General features: G+C 42.3%; 1 protein-coding gene across 5 annotated transcripts in view; it reads right to left on the bottom strand.

The window, feature by feature from the left end:
* The window catches only part of GLRB (glycine receptor beta), a 128,829-nt gene that overhangs the window by 35,000 nt on the left and 71,453 nt on the right, over positions 1-22,376 (bottom strand). For all 5 annotated transcript variants that reach the window (XR_004539158.1, XR_004539159.1, XR_004539162.1 and 2 more), the window contains one exon: positions 2,950-3,090. Coding sequence is in view for 1 of the 5 variants with exons in the window: in XM_033941330.1 (XP_033797221.1) it covers positions 2,950-3,090 (141 nt within the window). In the remaining 4 variants the exon portion in view is untranslated. The remainder of the gene's footprint in view (positions 1-2,949; positions 3,091-22,376) is intronic.

Here is a 22,376-nt window from a genome sequence, read left to right as displayed (position 1 = left end):
GCATAGGTGAAGCCACCAGAGGAGTCATGACTCCACCCCTACCCCAGCAGGCTCCTAAAAAAAACTGTATGTGCTGACAGAAAATCCTCTGGAAGGGAAAGCAGCCAAACCCTGGCCAGGGCGATACCTACGAAACTCACACAGCCGCCCATGGCTGGAGCATTCCTGAGATGCCTGACAAGGCCAGTCCTCCAGAAGCTGAGGCATCTTAGAGTCATTCAAGGCCTGAGCAAACTTGTCTAACTTCACCAAAGAGGAAGGAACTCTGAAAAGGAAATTTACTGAGCTTCGACTTAGAAGTTGCATTTGCCAACCAACCACGAAGCCACAGGGTACGAGAGTGGCCACTCCGAGGGCCATAGGCCTGGCTGATGCCCACATCAAATCATACATGGCATCGGAAAGATAAGAAGCGCACAGCTCAATCTTAGCAACCTACTGATCCACTAAAGACCAGTCATCAGAATGCCGGTCAAGAACACGTTCGGACTACTGGAAACAGGCCCTGGCCCACCAGACCACAGCAAATTGCTGCCTGGACAGCCAAGGCAGCCATGTCAAAACTTTGTTTAAGGAGACACTCCATCCTGTGGTCCTGGGGTCTCTCAAAACTGAACTGCCTTTCACCGGTATCGTATGTCGGCGAGCAATGTCTGAAATCACCGCATCAACCATGGGAAACTTGAATGTATCCCTATCCACATCAGGAATGGGATAGAAGTGAGCCATGGACCGTGCCAAAAGAAAAGGCGCGTCTGGAGTCCCACTGTGCATGCAACACATCCCAAATATCCTGATGCATAGGAAAAGAATGGGAGGCCGACCGGATCCCCCGAAGCAGAGGGTCCGCAACCCACGGGGGGTCCCTAGCTTCTTTCTCAAAGTGCAAAACTGAAGACACCTGGTGATAAATGTGCATGACTGAAGCATCCTCGCCAACCAGTGGATCAGAAACCCAACTGGCAGATCAGAAACCCTACTGTCTGCCTCATCCTTCCCACCCCCCATGAGAGGATCTTGGGGGTCACCCAAGAAGTCCAGGTCATCATAGGAGAGACTGTGAGGAAAAATCCTTGACCCATGAAACACATGGATGCTTGGACAGAGGGCGAGAGGGAGGAGGGGTGCTGGGCAGGGGCAGACTTTAAGGGAGAGACCCCCCCAAAATAACTAAAGACCCCCATAGAAGAATCGAGACACCCAGCTGCCTGCAAGTAAACCGTGTATATGGCTAATACAAAATTAGGAGCAAAACCCCCTGGCAGCAAAAAAGCATGCACTGCCGGTGAAGATGAAAATAACGGAGACTTGGCTCCTGCCTTTCTAAAACAGGAGGGAGGTCACCTGAGGCCACAGGCAAAATGCGGAGCTTCATGCCAAAATTGAAGAAAAGCCCATCGAAAAATGCTCTCCCGACATTGGCAGCGCTAAAGAGATCTGACTGGGCCTAGCTGCCAAAAAAGAACCGCCAGCAAAATCAGCTGGTACAGTAAGGGAAATCTCAGCACTATCAGTGGTAAGGTAAACCTGATTTCCCAAACTACCGATAAGATGCGACGGCTGGGGAAATCCCTGTATGGGCAGTAGGGGAGGCCCGGTCTTCCCCAATGCCATCGGCCGACGAGTAGTGCATGAGCGAAGGGGAACTCTACTCGCTGGCATGCGAAGCAGAAAAGGATTCCCTCTCACTTTGCCTGGAGAACTTCATGCAGATGCCGGATGAATCAACTGCTTGGCGGGAACACACTGAGCACTTTGTAATTTCTTAGAAGTGCTCATTGTGAATCACTAGGAAGAAAATAAAACTGCCGGTTAGCAATAAAAACAAATAAAGGGTAATTAAAAGCTTCCCTTCACACCGGCACTGCCTTAGGACTTGCTTTTTTTTATTCAAAGAAAATAACTTTACCTGACAAAGGAGCAGACCCCACAGGCTTCCAAAGCTGTAGTCTTTGCCTGTCTGTGGCAAGGCATAAGCCGTGGCTCCTCTAAGGAAAAAAGTGGGGAGGTGGGGGAAATGGGGGGAGGGACTTGGCCATCCGAGCGTGACAACCCCCGAGGTCAGATGGACCTCCACAAGGTTCCCCCAAGCTCTGTCCGGACAGAAAAAAAAGGAACAAGAAAAGGTCACCAATTACATCCAACAGGCCCTAGCTAACAACAGGAAAGACTGCACAGGCTTACCACCTCAACCTGCTGGAGACAGAGAACAGACTGATTGTAGATGGGACTGCACAGCCCACTTGTACTACTATCAAAAGTCAATGTGTTCTCAGTCTCCAGAGGAGCATAAACCCATCCATCTGGAGGGACGATAAAGAAGTGGGGGCTTTTTCACATCATTGTATGAGCATAAGCTTTCTACTAAAAAAAATCATCTTAATTTAGGAACTTAAAAGTTATGCTTATAAGTTTTGGCCTGCCATTTATTTGCCTAGACTTATGAGCCTAATTCTGAAAATCAGTGCTGAGCTTCTAGCTTTTTTTTCTCTAAATCCCCATCGTTGCCACCAACTTCTAAGCTCCTAAATGTAGAAGTTTAGTGAAACATGAATACAAAGTTAGGCACTCTGACCAGTAAATTTTCAGAGGCCAATTTAGGAGCACAGTTAAGAGAATACATGTTTTGAATATCAGGCCCACGGGTTTATAAACTATAAAGTATTATATGCTGAAAACTAAGTCATATAAAAAAAATACAGGAGTTACTTTATATTGAACCTGCAGAAACTAATTTTCAATTAAGACTTAAGAAGCATAACAAGATTCTCCAGGTGTTGTGACTAGAGATTTTTTGTTCTACAATTCATTATCAGCCTGCTCACAAATGAGCACTATTATTTTGATTTGTGGGAGAAACTTAATTTAGGCAATAAGAACATTTTCTATTCAGGAAATTCATTTTCCTCATTTCAGCCCTGGTATATAATAATTATATATGTTACCTACCAGTGCCTTTGTAATACTTGGTACAGTTACCATATTCAATATCTTCTGTCTTAATGTCAAACTGAGGCAAAGCAATTTTTTCCATTTGTACAGGATCACCAGACTGCCAGATAAACCGTAAATCATCCGTTGTATAACCAACTTCAGAAACAAAAAAGTCACAAGGTTAGCACAGACAAAGAAACAGAGGAAAAATATAGCTCTATGACTAATATAGTTCATACCTTAAAAAACTAATATAAATTAAAAAAATTATACTTTGCTAATTTCTTTTCCTTGAATCTTGCTAGACAGATGGGGTTTGTGTCATACTGTTATCAGATGTGAGATAAAGCAGCACATAGATATACTATAATTTAGTTTAAATAATACACTACCCCCCTCTTTTACTACAGTGCGCTAACCAATTAGCATGCGCTAATTAAATTAGCGCGCGCTAAACGCTAACGCGTGCAAGTTAGTTTATGGACACATTAGCATTTAGCGCGCACCTTAGTAAAAGAGGGGGTATTAGTTTATTTTACTTCTATTCATTTTATGTTAGGGTACCAGGCTTGAGTTTTATTTTGAGCTTTCTTTCCTTCACGTCATTTCATTGTTTTGCTTAAACAAAAGCAACTAACAACTTTTTGCCTCCCTGTTGTTTTCAATCAAGCAAGTAACCTCTTTGAGTGTAAGCTGAGCTTGATAAAAAAAAAAAAAGAGCCTCTAGTATCTGCATCAATTGGATCATCCTACATATCAGAATCAGAAACTGCAAATTGATGAAACCATAACTGCAATTCAGTGAGTTGAAGTTCACATCTCGAATATTATATTATCTCTATTTATTTATTTAATTTTATTTTAAAACATTTTATTCCACTTCAAATCTAAGTGCAGCACAAACTTAAATTTAACAGACATAACTAACTGTTCACTGCGACTAGATTACCTATCTGGCATGATACATTTGGTCACAAAACAGTTGACAACATGTCTTCAATGCAATCTGTGCCCAATATCCCAGAAAATTAATAAAAAGCTTTGATAAAAAAATGATTAAGCTTCTTAAAGCTTATCCTATTGCTACATAACCTCAACGACCCTGGTAAAGCATTCCACATCTGAAGACCAGCTAAAAATATTGCTCATATTTATGTTTTCATGTGATATGTTCCAGTAACTGTCTCCATATGCAATTTCATCATAGATTGAGAACGTAATGTAAGCAATGGTCTAGGTTTCTGTAAAATTTGAGTCAGATACCATGGGGCATCCCCATAGACCACCTGGTGAACTATCATCAATATTTTATATTCAATATATGACATGACACTAGAAGCCAGAGTACAGTAGTAGTTTTAGCATAGGAGTGATATGCTCATACCGAGATGTTCCTCTAAATTCCTGGATATCCTGGGTGAATCTCCCTCTGAAATAAAACTTCCAAATAATTTCATAGGAATAAAATACAGTCATTTGATGATTTTGTCTTTAGTAAACAGAAGTGCCTTGTTAGATATTAGACACTAGACCTCTTGATATAGGCTAGTATTTGAAATATTTATCTTTCACTTTTAATGATATCTATGGATATTTGCTATCGAGAACTTCTTGTTGATTTCTAAAAGTTAATTAAAATAAATAGATACTGGAGCTTAAAAACTATTTTACATTGTTTCAAGATTTAAAAGCAAAAAATAAGCAGTACTGTACTACAAGGCTGACTCCTGACTGACTATAAAAGAACATAACTTAAGAATAGCCTTAATGGGTCAGACCAATGGTCCATCAAGCCCAGTAGTCCATCCTCACAGCGGCCAATCCAGGTCACTAGTACCTGGCCAAAACCCAAGGAGTAGCAATATTCCATGCTACTGATACAGGGCAAGAAGTGGCTTGCCCCATGTCTTTCTCAATAACAGACTATGAACTTTTCCTCCAGGAAATTGTCCAAACCCTTCTTAAAACCAACTAAACTATCCACTCTTACTACAACCTCTGGCAATGCGTTCCAGAGCTTAACCATTCTCTGAGTGGAAAAATATTTCCTCCTATTGGTTTTAAAAGTATAACCCTGTAACTTCATCTAGTGTCCCCTAGTCTTTGTAATTTTTGATGGAGTGAAAAATCGATCCACTTGCACCCATTGTACTTCACTTAGGATTTTGTAGACTTCAATCTTATCTCCCCTCAGCTGTCTCTTTTCCAAGCTGAAGAGCCCTAACCGTGTTAGTCTTTCCTTAAATGAGAGGAGTTCCATCCCCTTTACCATCTTGGTCACTCTTCTTTGAACTTTTTCTAGCACCACTATATATCTTTCTTGAGATAAGGAGACCAGAATTGAACGCAAGATGCTCATATTCTCATTACATACCCAGAATGTGGCACGTCATCCCTCCATCCATAAGATTACTAGACAGTCTTTGGAACTTCAGAAAAGCTATGAAAACCTTCCTCTTTACAAACCCAGCTCCTTGAAGACCCAAGTCTACACCCCGGACGGATGGAACCCCAAAGACACCCCTCTGACAACAGAGGCACCCACCTGCAAAGAAAAGCTATTTCACTTCCTAATATATCCACACTGAAAATGCTGCAATTTAAACCACCCTATGTCCACTAAGTCTGTATTTGTAAGTCTAAATGATATATCTATACTGTAATTGCTGTAATCTAAACCCTTGTCCATGCTGTAAATTAAGTAAAGTCTATTTCTCACTAAAATTTGTCCTACTCATAATATGAATGTACTCCTGTAACCCGTTCTGGACTCCTTTGGGAGGACAGGCTAAATAAATGACTAAACTAAAAAAAGAAAAAAAAAGGTCGCACCATGGGGCATTAAAACATAACATAACATTGTGCTTCTTAACCGCGTAACCATAAGTTCTACGCGGTGTACAAAAGAATATAAACTAAAGACAATTTAAGAATGACAAATAAATTATTTAACTAGCAGCACAGACAAATTAATAACATAGCAGCAGTAACCTAGCAGCAATAGCAAAGTGAGAAGAGGTGGTGAAAAGATTATAAACTAAAGATAATTTAAGAATAACAAAGAAATTATTTAACCAAGTATTTTGAAAAAAAGATAAGGTTTTTAGTTGAGTTCTGAAATGTTTATAAGAACAGGCTCCAAGCAATAACAATCAAAATTCTCTGTCACGTGAAGCTGCTTGGAATGCTAAAGTATGGTCCATAAATTTCTTGCTTTTACAGCCCTGTAATGATGGGAAGGTAAACAGGGCATGAGATTTTCTACTATTTTTATACGATGCTAGAGAGAATCTATTAACCATATAAAACGGAGCAGTACCATACATAACCTTAAAGCAAAAGCAACCCAACTTAAAGAAAACACAAGCCTCCATTGGCAGCCAATGCAACTCACAATAGAATGGAGTCACATGATCATATTTTTTAAGACCATTGATCTTTCTAACCTCTGTATTCTGAATCAATATGAGTCTATACAACTAACAATTTATTAAGGTACAAACATAAAAATAATTAATAAATATATGAAAAAAATGTGTGTATTGCAAAATCTAGTTATTAGCAGGGAAACATCCAGGCCATGTGTACCAAAAACAAAGCTGACAACACATAAATCAAAAATTGAAACGGAGAAAAATAAACCTCAATTGAGGGAGGTTGGGACTACACAAGTACCCAGCCCTCCACACATCATCACGGGTTTATAAAAAAACTCCGCAAACATGTATATGAGTAACTAATTCACTCGTTTCCATTCATACAAATTCTTATTTTCGTCACTTTTTTCAAAAGTCTTTCTTGTGTATAAGCGCCAGTGTCTAGCAATACAGGCCAGAATCCCAAACTTAACTCAATTAGTTAGCAAGGGCTACAGCTTAATTAAATTAGTGTAAGAGTTCTTGAAGACATGGAGCACACAGTCAAAAAATATGGAAAAAACACACTCATCTGAAAAGAGAGGATTTTCACCAGAGGCTTTCAACTCGTAATCCCGACAGAAAAGACTTTCTGTTTCGCCCGACAAGGGCTACTTCAGGGGAAAAATGCCATCTACTAATGTCTCCATACTTCTTTACAATCTGTTGGAAGTGAAGCCGACTCCTCTCAAGAAGGTACTGGGACTGTGAGACGCGCCCGGCTCAAACAAAAAACGAACCGGGCGTCATGACGTCATCCACTACGTGGTGCGTGATAGGCTAAACACAAGCACTACTATTAAGCTCCATTGTTCAAACTGTGATATAATGATGACTATTTCTAGATTTACTAATCCAACTGATGGCAGGAGTTTTAGTTTACATCATTCGTCTTCATGTCAATCTACAAACATAGTTTACGCTATTCAATGCCCATGTGACCTATTATATATAGGCCAAACATCACGTACTTTAACAGTGAGAATTACAGAACACAAGAGCTGTTTGAACACTCGGAAATTAACAGCCCCTATAGTTGCTCATTGCATCCAATTGGGTCATAAGTTTGAAAATTTAAAATGTTGGGCAATTGAGAAATTGCCCCTGACCCAGAGAAGAGGTGATAGTAGAAGAGTGTTATGGCAGAAGGAACAGCAGTGGATTAATCGATTGCAAACTTTGGAGCCGTTGAGCTTAAATACCACTTATGAATGGCAACCATTCTTCTGAATTTTCTCTGGAGTTATGAACTTTTTTTGAAGTTCTTATTTTATGACCGATTGGGAGCTTAATAGTAGTGCTTGTGTTTAGCCTATCACGCACCACGTAGTGGATGACGTCATGACGCCCGGTTCGTTTTTTGTTCGAGCCGGGCGCGTCTCACAGTCCCAGTACCTTCTTGAGAGGAGTCGGCTTCACTTCCAACAGATTGTAAAGAAGTATGGAGACATTAGAAGATGGCATTTTTCCCCTGAAGTAGCCCTTGTCGGGCGAAACAGAAAGTCTTTTCTGTCGGGATTACGAGTTGAAAGCCTCTGGTGAAAATCCTCTCTTTTCAGATGAGTGTGTTTTTTCCATATTTTTTGACTGTGTGCTCCATGTCTTCAAGAACTCTTACACTAATTTAATTAAGCTGTAGCCCTTGCTAACTAATTGAGTTAAGTTTGGGATTCTGGCCTGTATTGCTAGACACTGGCGCTTATACACAAGAAAGACTTTTGAAAAAAGTGACGAAAATAAGAATTTGTATGAATGGAAACGAGTGAATTAGTTACTCATATACATGTTTGCAGAGTTTTTTTTATAAACCCGTGATGATGTGTGGAGGGCTGGGTACTTGTGTAGTCCCAACCTCCCTCAATTGAGGTTTATTTTTCTCCGTTTCAATTTTTGATTTATGTGTTGTCAGCTTTGTTTTTGGTACACATGGCCTGGATGTTTCCCTGCTAATAACTAGATTTTGCAATACACACATTTTTTTCATATATTTATCAATATGAGTCTAACCATGTCTTTCTTGGGAATTGTTAAATATACAATACAGTGGTGCCTCACACAACGAACTTAATTCGTTCCAGGAGCAAGTTTGTTATGCGAAAAGTTCGTTATGTGAAACGTGTTTTCCCATAACAATACATGTAAAACAAAATAATTCGTTCTGCAGCATAAAATATGCTAAGATGACATAAAAAAGATAAATTTTTTGTTATTATTTTCATTTAGATACATCTAAAAACACACATTTTTTAAATTTAAAGACAGACTAAGTAGAGTCTATCGAATCTTGCACATCTTCACTGTATGTTTCCTAATGGAGTGAGCAGGCAGTGCCATGCGTTAAGGCCTTGCCAAATCCAGCATCTACCACCTTCTGCTGTTCAGCAAAGTAAAAGGAAGGGACCCAATACTGCAGTTAAACGTCCATTTTTTAAAATCATTATTGGAAGTCCTAGTTCTTAATTTAAGCATCCCTGTAAAATAGGGCTAGAACTGGAAAACCTCCAGACACAGAAGCTGAAGTTAGCCCCAAACCCTTCCGGGAAGAAAGCAAACGGTGGCTCGAGAGGGTCCGAAAGGGCGGGGCCCATCAGACTCACCCCACCACCAGGACCGTCAGCGCCGCCACCGCCAGGTAGTTGGTCTGGTAGTAGAGCAGGTTGCTGACCACTCGGTTGTTCCATTTGTTGATGTCCTTGAAATCGGGCTTGGCGAAGCGATCGGAGCCCGGGAAGAAGTCGGCCCAGGCCCGGAAGGGAGCCAGTTGCACTTCCATGACGGCCAGCGGCTGCTGCTTCTCTTCCAATGGCCCTGGGCTGCACCGGCTAGAGCGGAGCGCGAGCGTGGGATCAGCTGAGCGGCGCGAGCTCCGGGCTCCTCCCTTCACTTCCTGCTCGGGGAGTGGAAGGGCTGCCTTTTATGTCTAAAACGCAACGAAGCTCCCTAACGAGCAAACCGTCCACTTTTCTTTTCTTTTTTTTTAGCATCGGGGAAGCGGCGAGAGTAGCTCCGCCCCCCCCAACGCATCAGCAGTAGGCGCGGATGCAGCTCGGGCGACTTCGTTGTGTGAAACGAAGTCCGTTGTACGGATCAAGACAAGAAGTTCGTTGTGCGCAGCGTTCGCTGTGCGAGGCGGCCGTTATGCGAGGCACCACTGTATTACAATAATCCAAAAGACTCAGTAATAAAGATTGCGCCAGAAGTTTAAAAGCAGAAAAATCAAAAAAAGGGTTTAATGGTACGTAGTTTCCATAGCGTGTAATAACATTATTAGTCTTGTTAACCATCCCTTTTTTAATAATTCCTAGCATCCTGTTTGCTTTTTTGGCCGCAGACACACATTGAGCGGAAGGTTTCATTGTATTGTTTACAATGACACCCAGATCCTTTTCTTGGGCGCTAACCCCCAAAGTGGACCATAGCATTCAGTAACTGTGATTCAGATTATTCTTCCCAATGTGCATCTCTTTGCATTTGTCCAAATAAATTTCATTTGCCACCTGGACACCCAGCCTTCCAATTTCCTAAGGTCTGCCTGCAATCTTTCACAATCCGCATGTGTTTTAACAAATTTGAACAATCTAGTGCAGACATGAGCAACTCCGGTTCTCGAGGACCAGAATCCAATTGGGTTTTCAGGATTTCCCCAATGAATATGCATGAGCTCCATTTGCATGCACTGCTGTCAATGCATATTCATTGGGGAATTCCTGAAAACCCGATTGGATTCTGGTCCTCGAGGACCGGAGTTGCCCATGTCTGGTCTAGTGTCATCTGAAAATTTAATCACCTCACTCATCATTCCAATTTCCAGATCATTTATAAATAAGTTGAATAGCACCAGTCCCAGTACAGAACCCTGCGGCACTCCACTATACTGTATACTCTCCTCCATTGAGAAAAATGACCATTTAACCCTAGCCTCTTTTTTCTATCCGATAACCAATTCCTAATCCACAACTGAACTTTGCCACCTATCCCATGACTCTCTAACTTTCTCAGGAGCCTCTCATGAGGAACTTTATCAAAAGCTTTCTGAAAATCTAAATACACTACATCAGCGATCTCAAACACGTGGCCCGCGGGCCGCATGTGGCTCTCCAGGTTTTATTTGCGGCCCGCGGTCTGGACGCGATCAACAGCATTTCTCTTCCCCTTTCCCTTCCTTTTGGAGCAGCAGCGTGTCTGGCCGGCTCGTTCCGTTCAAAGTCATGGGTTGGCGGCTCCTCGCACTATCCACTCCTGCATCGGAAGCCTCTCTGATGTCACAACATCAGAGAGGCTTCAGACGCAGGCTCGGATCTCGCAAGGAGCTGCCACCCGCGGCTTTGAACGGAACGAGCCAGCCAGACACACTGCTGCTCCACAAGGAAGAGAACAGAAGGGAAGGGGAAAGAGAAATGCTTCTGCTACATAGGAAAGGGGGACCCTAGGGAAATGCTGCTGCTGCTGTACAGGGAAAGGGAGAGGGAGGGAAAGGGGAAGAGAAATGCCTCTCCTGCACAGGAAAGGGGGAAGGGAAATGCTGCTTTTGTTGCTGCTGCACCCAATTGGGGAAAGAGAGGGAAGGAAGGAGAAGGGAGAGGAGAGGAACAAGAGAAGAAGCCAAGTTCATGGGAGGGAGGGAAGGAAAGGAGATATCAGACCATGGAGGGGGAGGGAGAGATGCCAGGGCATGGGGGAAGGGAAGGAGACAGATGCCAGACCAGGGGAAAGGAAGGAAGGAGGGAGGGAGAGAAAGGAAGGAAAGAGATGCCAGACCATGGAAATAGGACGGAAGAAGAGAGAGATAGGAAGGGAAGGTAAGACATGGAAACGTAGATTTTGAAAAGAAAGCAGAAAAATTGAACATTAAGTTAATGCCAAAGATGGATGCAAGGCAGAAAGTGAAGACGGAGAGAAAAACTGTCAAAGGACAAGAAGGCCCTGGAAACATAGTTGAAAGCACAGAAAAATAAAGTCACCAGACAACAAAGGTAGGGAAAATGATTTTATTTTTAATATAGTGATTGAAATGTGCCAGTTTTGAGAAAGAAAAAATATTAAACTTTAAATGTGAGGGCTGCAGAAAAAATAGTTAATGTCTTATTAAAGAAATGACAATTTTGCATGAGGTAAAACTCTTTATAGTTTATATATCTTTCCTTTTAACTGTTAAAGGAAAGTTTTATAAACTATAAAGAGTTTTACCTCATGCAAAATTGTCATTTCTTTAATAAGACATTAACTATTTTTTCTGCGGTCCTCCAAGTACCTACAAATCCAAAATGTGGCCCCGCAAAGGGTTTGAGTTTGAGACCACTACACTACATCAACTGGCTCACCTTTATCCACGTTTATTCACACCTTCAAAGAAGTCAAGCAAATTGGTGAGGCAAGATATCCCTAGGCTGAACCCATGCTGACTCCATCTCATTAAATCATATTTGTCTATGTGTTACCCGGCACTGAAGTGAAAATAAATTAAGAACATAAGAATTGCCGCTGCTGGGTCAGATCAGTGGTCCATCGTGCCCAGCAGTCCACTCACGCGGCGGCCCTTAGGTCAAAGACCAGTGCACTAAATGTGACTAGCCTTATCTGCGTACATTCTGGTTCAGAAGTAACTTGTCTAACTGTTTTGAATCCCTGGAGGGTGTTTTCCCCTATAACAGCCTCTGGACGAGCGTTCCAGTTTTCTACCACTCTCTGGGTGAAGAAGAACTTCTTTACATTTGTATGGAATCTATCCCCTTTTAACTTTGGAGAGTGCCTTCTTGTTCTCTCTACCTTGGAGAGGGTGAACAATCTGTCTTTATCTACTAAGTCTATTCCCTTCATTATCTTGAATGTTTTGATCATGTCCCCTCTCAGTCTCCTCTTTTCAAGGGAGAAGAGGCCCATTTTCTCTAATCTCTCGCTGTACGGCAGCTCATCCAGCCCCCTAGCCATTTTAGTCGCTCCTCTCTGGACCTTTTCGTGTAGTACCGTGTTCTTCTTCAGTATTCCAGTATTCCAGGTGAGGGCGTACCTTGGCCCAGTACAGCGGCATGATAAACCTTCTCCGATCTGTTCGTGATCCCCTTCTTAATCATTCCTAGCATTCTGTTCACCCTTTTAGCAGCCACTGCACATTGCGCGTATGGCTTCATCAACTTGTCTCACCAGTACTCCCAAGTCTCTTTCCTGGGGGGTCTCTCCAAGTACTTCACCGGAAATCCTGTATTCGTGTATAAGATTTTAGTTACTGACATGCATCACCTTACACTTATCCACATTAAACCTCATTTGCCATGTCGCGGCCCATTTCTTGAGTGTGTTTATGTCACATTGCAGGTCTTCGCAATCCTCCTGCATCTGCACTACTCTGAATAACTTCGTATTGTCTGCAAATTTAATCATCTCACTCGTCTTACCAATTTCCAGGTCATTTATAAATAAGTTGAAGAGCACGGGTTCAAGCACCGAACCCTGCGGCACTCCATTCGTGATGTTTTTCCAGTCCGAGTATTGTCCATTTACCCCCACTCTCTGTTTCCTATCCGCCAGCCAGTGTTTGGAATACTGTGTGCAATTCTGGAGGCCACAGTACCGAAAAGATGTGCTGAGAGTAGAGTCGGTGCAACGGATGGCCACCAGGATGGTCTCGGGGCTCAAGGATCTATCGTACGAGGAAAGGCTGAAAAATTTGCGGCTGTACTCACTCAAGGAATGTAGGGAGAGAGGAGACATGATCGAGACGTTTAAGTATATTACCGGCCGTATCGAGATGGAAGAAGAGATTCTCTTTCTCAAAGGACCCTCAGCCACAAGAGGGCATCCGCTCAAACTCAGGGGTAGGAAATTTCATGGCGACACCAGGAAATATTTCTTCACCAAGAGAGTGGTTGATCCTTGGAACGAGCTCCCAGTGCAGGTAATCGAGGCAAACAGCGTGTAAGAATTTAAGAGCAAATGGGATGCCCATGTGGGATCCCTTAGAGGGTTAAGCCAAGGGAACCTGTCACCAGGAGTGGGATCCCTAGGATAGTAGACTTGGGGGTGGGTCAGTAGAGTGGGAAGACCTGATGGGCTATGGCCCTTATCTGCCGTCATCTTCTATGTTTCTATGTTTAATCCACGTGAGTATTTCACCCTAAATTCCATGGTTCGTAATTTTTTGAAGTAGAAGTAGTCGTTCATGCGGAAACTTGTCGAATGCCTTCTGAAAATCCAGATATATAATGTCGACTGGGTCATGAGCAAGGGACATCGACGCCTTTGTGAAAGCTTCAGGTTTGAAAATAATAACACATGCAAAATGACACCAGCGCAAGGTTTTAAAAATTAATTAACATTTATTGAATTATTGTTTCTATTTTTCCATTATGAGATCAAAAGCGTCAGCATAATTGCTTATTAGTTGCGCTAATGGGAGATAGTTAGAGTTGCCAAATGCTGGCCTTCTCATAATGATCTCGTCTTAATAGCTCCAGATTTTCTATTATATGCTGTTGGCTCATTATGACATCATCAAGTTTGACAACCAATAACATTTCACCAAAGAGGTGGTCTTAAAAGTTGGACACAGGAAAATTCCTCCACATTTAAAAGTTAGCCAAAGTTTTAGAACAGTACATTTGTTTTCTGAATTAACATTATAACATATTCAAGAGAATCTACAATTATTAACATGGTGCTGAAAAGTTCTCAACCTCTCCCTAAATTGACAGGTTCACATTGCATAGCCTTACACAGAAACCTTACTCTGGAGGAGGAGGAGGAGGGGCTGGTCTCCCCCCCCTCTCCCTGAACTGACAGCTTCATGTTACACCGACACAGTGCTAAGCGTGGGCTTCCAATGCCCCCCTTCCTATGCTTGAGACTGAAACAGCAGTCTCTGACTCTAATTACTTCCAGATGCTGCTGTAGGATTTCTTTAGGTTGCAAAAATATATAAATATGTTTTTTCAAAACTCAGTCCTTTGTTCAACACACAGTCATACATAAATCACTCCAGGGGCCCCCATTCATTCATAACTCGGTCATTCATATCTTAGTTTAGGACACGTTATCTTCCTAGCCAATCTACAGCACATGTGGTATTAATTAACACCACGCTGCTGGGAGCGGGAAAACTCAGAGAGGACAAAGAAGACAGAAAACTAGTCACTGGCACAAGATGGTGTCCAAAAGACAGCACAGATATAATAAAAACAGAGAACCCAAACTGGATTCATGTGGTTTCCTTCTGATCTGACTCAACAGCAAAATACCTAAAAAACACCATTCTTTCCCTTATTTTAATCTTTAGTGTGTTTTCCTGGCTTTAGTTACATATTATTCAAATTTTTATTCACCCGTTTTTCGTACGCTTCTATTTGGGCGCGGTCCTTAACTAACACAGAATTATCTAACTAGAATTACCCAGAATCATACACTTTTGTAGAAAAACTCCACAAAAATACTGCACTAGCATGGTCTGACATCCATTCCATTACCCTCCCATACACATCACCCCCTGCTGGCCACGAGCCACTACTCCTCAGTCACCCTTGTCTATCTGTTTGTTTACTCCCTCAAAGAAGTGCAGCAAGTTTGTCAAGCAAGATTTTTCTTTGCTGAAGCCGTGCTGACTGGTCCTCATCAGATTGTGTCCGTCAAGGTGATCAATGATGCGGTTCTTTATCAGCACCTCTATCATCTTTCCCGGTACTGAGGTCAGACTCACCGGTCTGTAGTTTCCCGATCTCCCCTCGAACCTTTGTTGAAGATTGGCGTAACATTTGTCACTTTCCAGTCTTCCAGAATCCTTCCCGATTTGATCAACAGTTGAAGCAGTTCAGCTATAGCCCCTTTCAGTTCCTTGATTACCCTTGGATGGATGCCATCTGGTCCTGGGGATTTATCGTTTTTAAGCCTATCAATCTGCCTGCATACCTATTCTAGACTGACTGTCAACCCTGTCAGTTTCCCGTCTTCATTTCCTACGTATAGCCTGTCGGCTTCCGGTATGTTATGTATATCCTCTTTGGTAAATAGACGCAAAAAATGTGTTCAGTTTGTCGGTGATGGCTTTGTCCTCCTTTAGTGGGGAAAACTCCCAAATCTGGTACTCTATCTCAGTGATTAAAGGGAATATATATATATATATATATTTAAAAAAAAAAATAAAAAAAATCATGCCTTTAAAGTATCAAACACTCTTTTTATACACATTTAGCAATCATTTCTCTATGTGAAAAAATATGCTCAAAGACACGAAGGCAATAACAAGGGGCCAAAGTCCCATGAATATTGCCTTGCCACCCAGTCATTGCAAATACTTTTCTTCGCTGCCCACAGAAGTCAAAACCATTCTTATGCACTATGAACTCATAAATAAAGGACTTATCTTCGTCAGAGGTTCCGACTTGGCCCGTTTTGATCCTACATCAGAGAACCAAATTTTAAGTAAAAAAAAACTCACAGGGTGGTGGTGTCTCAAAAAATGTTAGAGGAAATTTCCAAAAAGCTAAGAATTGGTGGAGGAGTTAGTAAGATTACAGTAATTGAAATCACCCATTATTATATAATCGCCCAATTATCCAGCTTTTCTAATTTCTGAAAATATTTCTTTATCTGTCTGCTCATTTTGTCCCGGGAGATGATAGTTTAACCCTACCTTTATATTCCTTCACACATGGAGTTTATATCCATAAGGATTCCACACTGTTATCTATGTCACGCAGAATGTTTATTTTATTCGATTCAATTCCCTCTTTAGCATATAGCGCAACCCCCCCTCCAATTTGACCTACTCTATCCTTGCGATATAATTTGTACCCTGGTAACACAGTGTCCCGTTGATTGTCCTCCTTCCACCAGGTCTCCAAGATGCCTATTATATCCATCTCATCATTCAGTGCTATATACTCTAACTCTCCTATTTTATTTTTTAGGCTTCTAGCATTTGTATACAGACACTTCAAATTGTGTTTTTTTTCCTTGCAACTACAGGTTGCTGAGAAGACAGGGAAACTCAGAGTCTTTTACTCTGCCTTCCTCTTAAACCCTCTTGGCTTTCTTTCACCATTATTGGAACCTCTTTACTGAGACTCCCTAAATAACCTATTTCAATAGTATCCTCCAAGGATACCTCACACCGAACCATCCACTCTCGGGCCACTGTCAGCTTTCCCCTACATTTCAGTTTAAAAGCTGCTCTATCTCCTTTTTAAACGTTAGTGCCAGCAGTCTGGTTCCATCCTAGTTAAGGTATAATCCATCCTTTCAGAACAAGCTCCCTCTTTCCCAGAAGGTTGCCCAGTTCCTAACAAATCTAAATCCGTCATCCCTGCACCATTGTCTCAACCACACATTGAGACTTCGGAGAGCTCTACCTGCCTCTTGGGTCCTGCGCATGGAACTGGAAGCATTCTGACCCTGGAGGATCCGGATTTCAGCTTTTTACTTAAGAGCCTAAATTTGGCTTCCAGAACCTCTTTCCCACATTTTCCTATATGTACCAAGACAGCTGGCTCCTCCCCAGCACTATCTAAAATCTTATCTTTGTGATGCGTGAGGTTCGCCACCTTTGCACCAGGCACACAAGTAACCAGGCGATCCTTATGCCCACCAGCCACCTAGCTGCCTAATGATCGAATCACCAACTACAACTGTCCTAACTTTTCCCTCCTGGGCGAGAGGATACTGCATCCCCTGGTAGCAGGTCCTAGCTACAGGATTATTTCCTACTTCACCAGTGTGATGCTCTCCTTTCTAGGAGACTTCTCTCCTCCAAGGCAGCACAGGGCTACCAGACCGGAAGGTGGGAGTTCTCTACAAAATCCCTGTAGGTCTCCTCTATGTACTTCCCTGTCTCCCTCAGCTCTTCCAAGTCTGCTTCTCTAGCCTCAAGGGAACGTACTCATTTTCTGAGAGCTCCTAGAGAACCTCAACTTTCCTAGGAAGCACACACTTGAAAGAGACTCAGGCCTAGATGCACTAAGACAGGGGTCTCAAAGTCCCTCCTTGAGGCCCACAATCCAGTCAGGTTTTCAGGATTTCCCCAATGAATATGCATGAGATCTATGTGCATGCACTGCTTTCACTGCATATTCATTGGGGAAATCCTAAAAACTCGACTGGATTGTTGCCCTCAAGGAGTGACTTTGAGATCCCTGCACTAAGAGGATTGGTAAGACCGTGTGGGTCTGCTCCGATCTGATTTTTTGGCCGATTCAAAAAGAGCTATTGATGCACTAAAAAGTTTACATGCAAATGATTCATGCAGAGGTTTGTTGTAATCCCCGACTCTCCCATCCGATTGATGGCTGTGAGGGCGATTCTCACATATGTGCAGAGCCGACAGGAGAAACCCGAACAGCTGAGAGGCAGGAAAAAGCCTCGTGTCTCTCAGCTTTTTGGAGCAGGAAACCTTTATTTTTATCTTTTTTTGTTTTTTAATGGGTACAGAGGGAGGAGCCCAACGCCAAATTAGCTCTGACGCCTAAGGCTCAACCACCTGGAGGTTCAGGGGAGTATCCGGTGGCAGGAGGGAGTGAGCATCCCTCCTGCCTTTTTTTGAGGGGGGTAGGGGATGGTTCGAGGGGTCTCCGTTGGCAGGAGGGAGTAGGCATCCCTCCTGCCAATTTTCTTTCATGGGGGAGGGGGTCAGCATGGCAGGAGGAAGTGAGCATTCCTCCTGCCATTTTTGCTGCCATGTCGGTGCTGGTGTCAGTTCGTCGTGGAGGGCTGTCATTGGCCAGGGGGAGTGCTTGTTGTCTTTTTTTTCCCCTAACAGAGTAGGTATTGTGCATATGTAACATGCACATCTGTGCCCATTTAAAAAAAAAGGGCTAAACAGTCAAATACCTGCCTATCACCATCAAGTAACGTCCCCCCCCCTACAATTATAACCAAACCCACTTGTTTGTTTTCTATCCGGTTTTTCCCAAAGAGCTCAGTACAGGTTAAACATACACAGGGCAGGATTAATTCATCGAGGGCCCCTAGGCAAACAAGTCCACTGGGTCCCCCTGCCCCACCCGCCCCGCCCCTGTCACACACAGCCCACCATGCCCCACCTCCTTGCCCCACCCCATTTATTTACTCATTTTCTTATTTACTTCTTTATTTCCAGTTTATTTCTCTTTTATTTAAAATTCAAAGCAAACAATAAAGATTATCATACCAGTGTACAGTTTCTCTTCTATGCAACTCCCAAACATCTCTGAACAAATCCCACCTTCCTTCTTTTCACACCTACTTGCCCAGGACTTAAACTCTGAACCCTTTCCATTACATATACAAAAGAGTACTGCAACCTTGATGCATCCCATTTGAATACGCAAAGAAAGAGGGATAAAAGAAATAAAGAGATACAAATACCCACAGAAGTCTTCTATCTTGGGCAAGTAAAGCCAGGACTCAGGAGATAGGGGAGATTTAAAAAATGCACCTTGCTACTGGAGAGAGAGGGTCCAGAGGATGGCTTTCAGTGGAGGGTGAGTGAGGTAGCCTTCTCAGGCAGTACAACCACGAAGCTACTGCACCTTGCAGGAAAAGAACTTTGGTGCCAGGAGACCAGGAGAGTGCAAGTCAGAAGACGAGTCCGCGAAGGTAGCTGCCTGTCAGTGCGGCACCATCGCCGACTTACAGCGGAATAGGCAGCACAGTCCAACCAACACTTGATGCGAACAAAAAAGTCACTTGCATGTGACGTGCCAGCAGAACGCAAGCAAAGCACGTGTGGGGGTGGGGCTGAGGCCAGGAGCTGACTGTGGTTGTGCAGGACCAGGCAGGAAGCAGGTAGAAATCACCATCGCTGAATCGGATTGGGCAGTCCTCATTGGTGCGTGATGTCATAGCACCACACCGGTAGGGTCCCCTGATGTTTTCAGACCCAAGGAACGTGCCTATTGAGCCTACCCTTTAATCCAGCCCTGAACATACATAATATGCATTTAACAGGTTACAGTTTGGCATAGTTACAGTACACGTTTAACAGATCAAATACTTGGAAACTTGGGACTAGTAAATGCCCGATCAGCCAATATTAAATTTCCTATGATTCCTAATGTAATCATCAAATACCACTTAGACAACTTGGGAATAACAGAGACCTAGCTGGATGAAAGTGAAGAAGTACAATTGGATGAACTATGCCCCATACAATTCACTATTCTGCACCTACCAAAACAAAGGAAGTGGGATGGAGGGGTAGAAGTCCTTGTTAGTGAGACAATCAGCATCTGCAGAATCTTATCCCCTTTTTGTCCGAGTCAGAATGTGTCCTAATCCAGCTAGTTAAAAAGGAACCAATGTGGCTGCTTTTGGTCTACAGAGTACCTTGTAACAAAATATCAAATGGGCAAGTACTGCTTAATCTGGTAACTGAGATAACCCTAAGCTATCCTAGGTTACTGATCATGGTAGACTTTAACCTATACCTCAGAACTCCAGACACCACTACTTGATACAATGACAACTCTAAGATTCACTCTCCAGGGATTCAAGACAAAGTCGTACAAGTTCCTGCTAAACTGGAATGTACGCAGGTGCGGCTGGACTCATTTAGAGCACTGATCTTTGACCTGGGGGCCGCCGCATGAGCAGACTGCTGGGCACGATGGACCACTGGTCTGACCCAACAGCGGTAATTCTTATGTTCTTATGATCTCATTTCCAACCCATGAAAAAAGCCATATGCTAGACTTGGTGTTCTGCAAAAGTGTCAACAGCTTTGAACACAAAGCTGGTAACATCTAGATAATACTCCTATCATAGACTGATCATTTTCTAATCCAACGTTCTATTAAAGGCTACATAAAGATGAGCCCAACCAAAGTTTGGAAGGAAATTAGAGACATGAGAATTCCGATTGCTGATAACTTCCTAGAGGTCTTGTTCCCCTACTCCCATGAGGATGAAAAGATAATGAGAGTGTCAGAACCAGGTTGACAGTGTCAGAACAGGCACACTTAGCGATGGTATTAGACAAAAAAGCAGCCTCTCTAAAGAAGGTCCTATACTCATTCCCAGTGGCTCTCCTTAGAACTATGGGTTGTTTCAGCAAATTTCAAGATATTTGGGAGCCATTAACAAAGTATTGTAATGATTAGAAAAATCTTGTTTCCCTTAAATTTACGTGTTCAATTATGGGGTAGGAGGGAGGGTATTTTTATTGTTACATGTTGTGTAAGTATTGATTATATGATAGATAAGAGTGGGGAGGGGGGAGATATATATTTATGGTTATTTGTATGGATATGTTATCACACTTATAAGTTTAAAAATGAATAAAGATTTAATAATAAAAAAAAGAACTATGGGTCTTTAAGCATCAAGGATGTCAACGTGAAAGAAAATGACGAAAATCTCACCAAGATGAAGACAGGCTCAACTGTAAGAAATACATGGCAGACTATTGCCATGCCTTAACATCAAAAAAAAAAATATTTCTCTCAACACTCTGAATAAGCTGCAAATTCAACAAAGCAATTATTTAAAATAGTAAACAGCCTACTGCAAACCCCACAACAGAACCAGCTTTTCCAGTCACAACTAACTTGCAATGATTTTGCTATGTACTTTGCCAACAAAATTAAAGGTCTCATCAGGACCTACAGACTGTCCTAACAAAACTTCCACCAGCTAATGAAGAGAACGCTTCCTCTCCCACACCATGCACTGTCATCTGGGATTCATTCTACTAGGTCACAGAAGAATATCTTGAAAATCCTTAAATGTCTACAACCTGCCCGCTTTAAGCCCTATCTAGCAAAGACAGTACAATGAATGAGCATAGGCCTCATTGAAGGGGACACTAAACTTTTTAACTCCTCTCTTGTAGTAGGGTAGTTGCCAACACCACTAAAAAGAGCTGTAGTATGCCCCGAACAGAAAAAGAGCTCACTTGATTAGGACAAGCTCAAAAACTACTGGCCAATCTCTAACATTCCTTTCCTAGCAAAACTTAGAGGACAGTCTATATTCAACTCAATGACTGGAAGATTTGGTTCTTGCCTTTGGTAAATCTTCTTTCTGTAAGTCCCTTAAGGAATCAATACTAAAAGTGTTTCACCTCAACCTGCAAACCGAAATCTACATATTTTTCTCTCCATTACTCCTTCTAATTGGCTGAGGAATACAGAGTTTCCTGCAGCATAGTTCAAAAAGCCACCAAAAATCACTTGACCAAAACAGAGAGAAAGGGGGCACAGGGAATCATCCCGCATTCTGCTCTGCAGTGGGTCAGTCCATGTCAACTGTACAAGTGGTCCACACCTTACTATCTTCAATTTTAATGAAACTTGGCATGTAGGTACCCTAATTTATGGCACTAAGTCATGCAAAGTTTCAACCCCTAAAACCTGAAATTCATATAGTAAGAGGTGCCTAATGAGAGGCCTTAAAATTTTTGTGCGTGTTGTACAAAACAAATGGGCAACTTCAAGGGCCTCCTGTACACAGGGTATTGCTAACATCAGCCTGAAATTTAGTCTACTGGTGCAACTTTTTGTACTTAAGCTTTCAGAATTTTAAAAATCTATGTTAAGCGCTCTTCTGATGCCTCAATGCCCTGATACCTCAATGCCAAAGTTGGTCAAAAACTCAATTTGCTAATTTTTGGCTTCATCTTTGGCGTGCCATAGATTTGTAACAAATTTAAGTGGTGTCTTCTTGCTTGGTACGCCTGCTCAACTATTGATTACTATTCATCTATGAAAATTTCAAGGCCTGCTTTCATTTATTTGCAGAGCAGCAAAAATATTATTAACAGATTTTACCCATCTTAGAAGCCTTGTATTTTAGTTTTGACACTAGCAATCACTTTAGTTCAAAAAGCATTGAATAGAGCAATTTTTTCTCTACCAGATGTCAAATTTTCAGGAGAGCGTTTTTTTGTATGGGGTATAATTTTGTATGGTATCAATTGATGATGTCAGACACCAAAGTTCACCCAGGGCCAATTCTCTGGTCTCTGTAGACGCATTCTCGAATCACACAGCTCACACTCTTCTAGCTTTCGCTTATCTCTGAATCCATCAGAAAGTCCCCAAGAGATTAGGCATGCAAATCATCAAA

This window comes from Geotrypetes seraphini, chromosome 1 (assembly GCF_902459505.1).
Source record: "Geotrypetes seraphini chromosome 1, aGeoSer1.1, whole genome shotgun sequence".
Lineage (NCBI taxonomy): Eukaryota > Metazoa > Chordata > Amphibia > Gymnophiona > Dermophiidae > Geotrypetes > Geotrypetes seraphini.
This window is presented reverse-complemented; position numbering and strand designations above follow the sequence as displayed.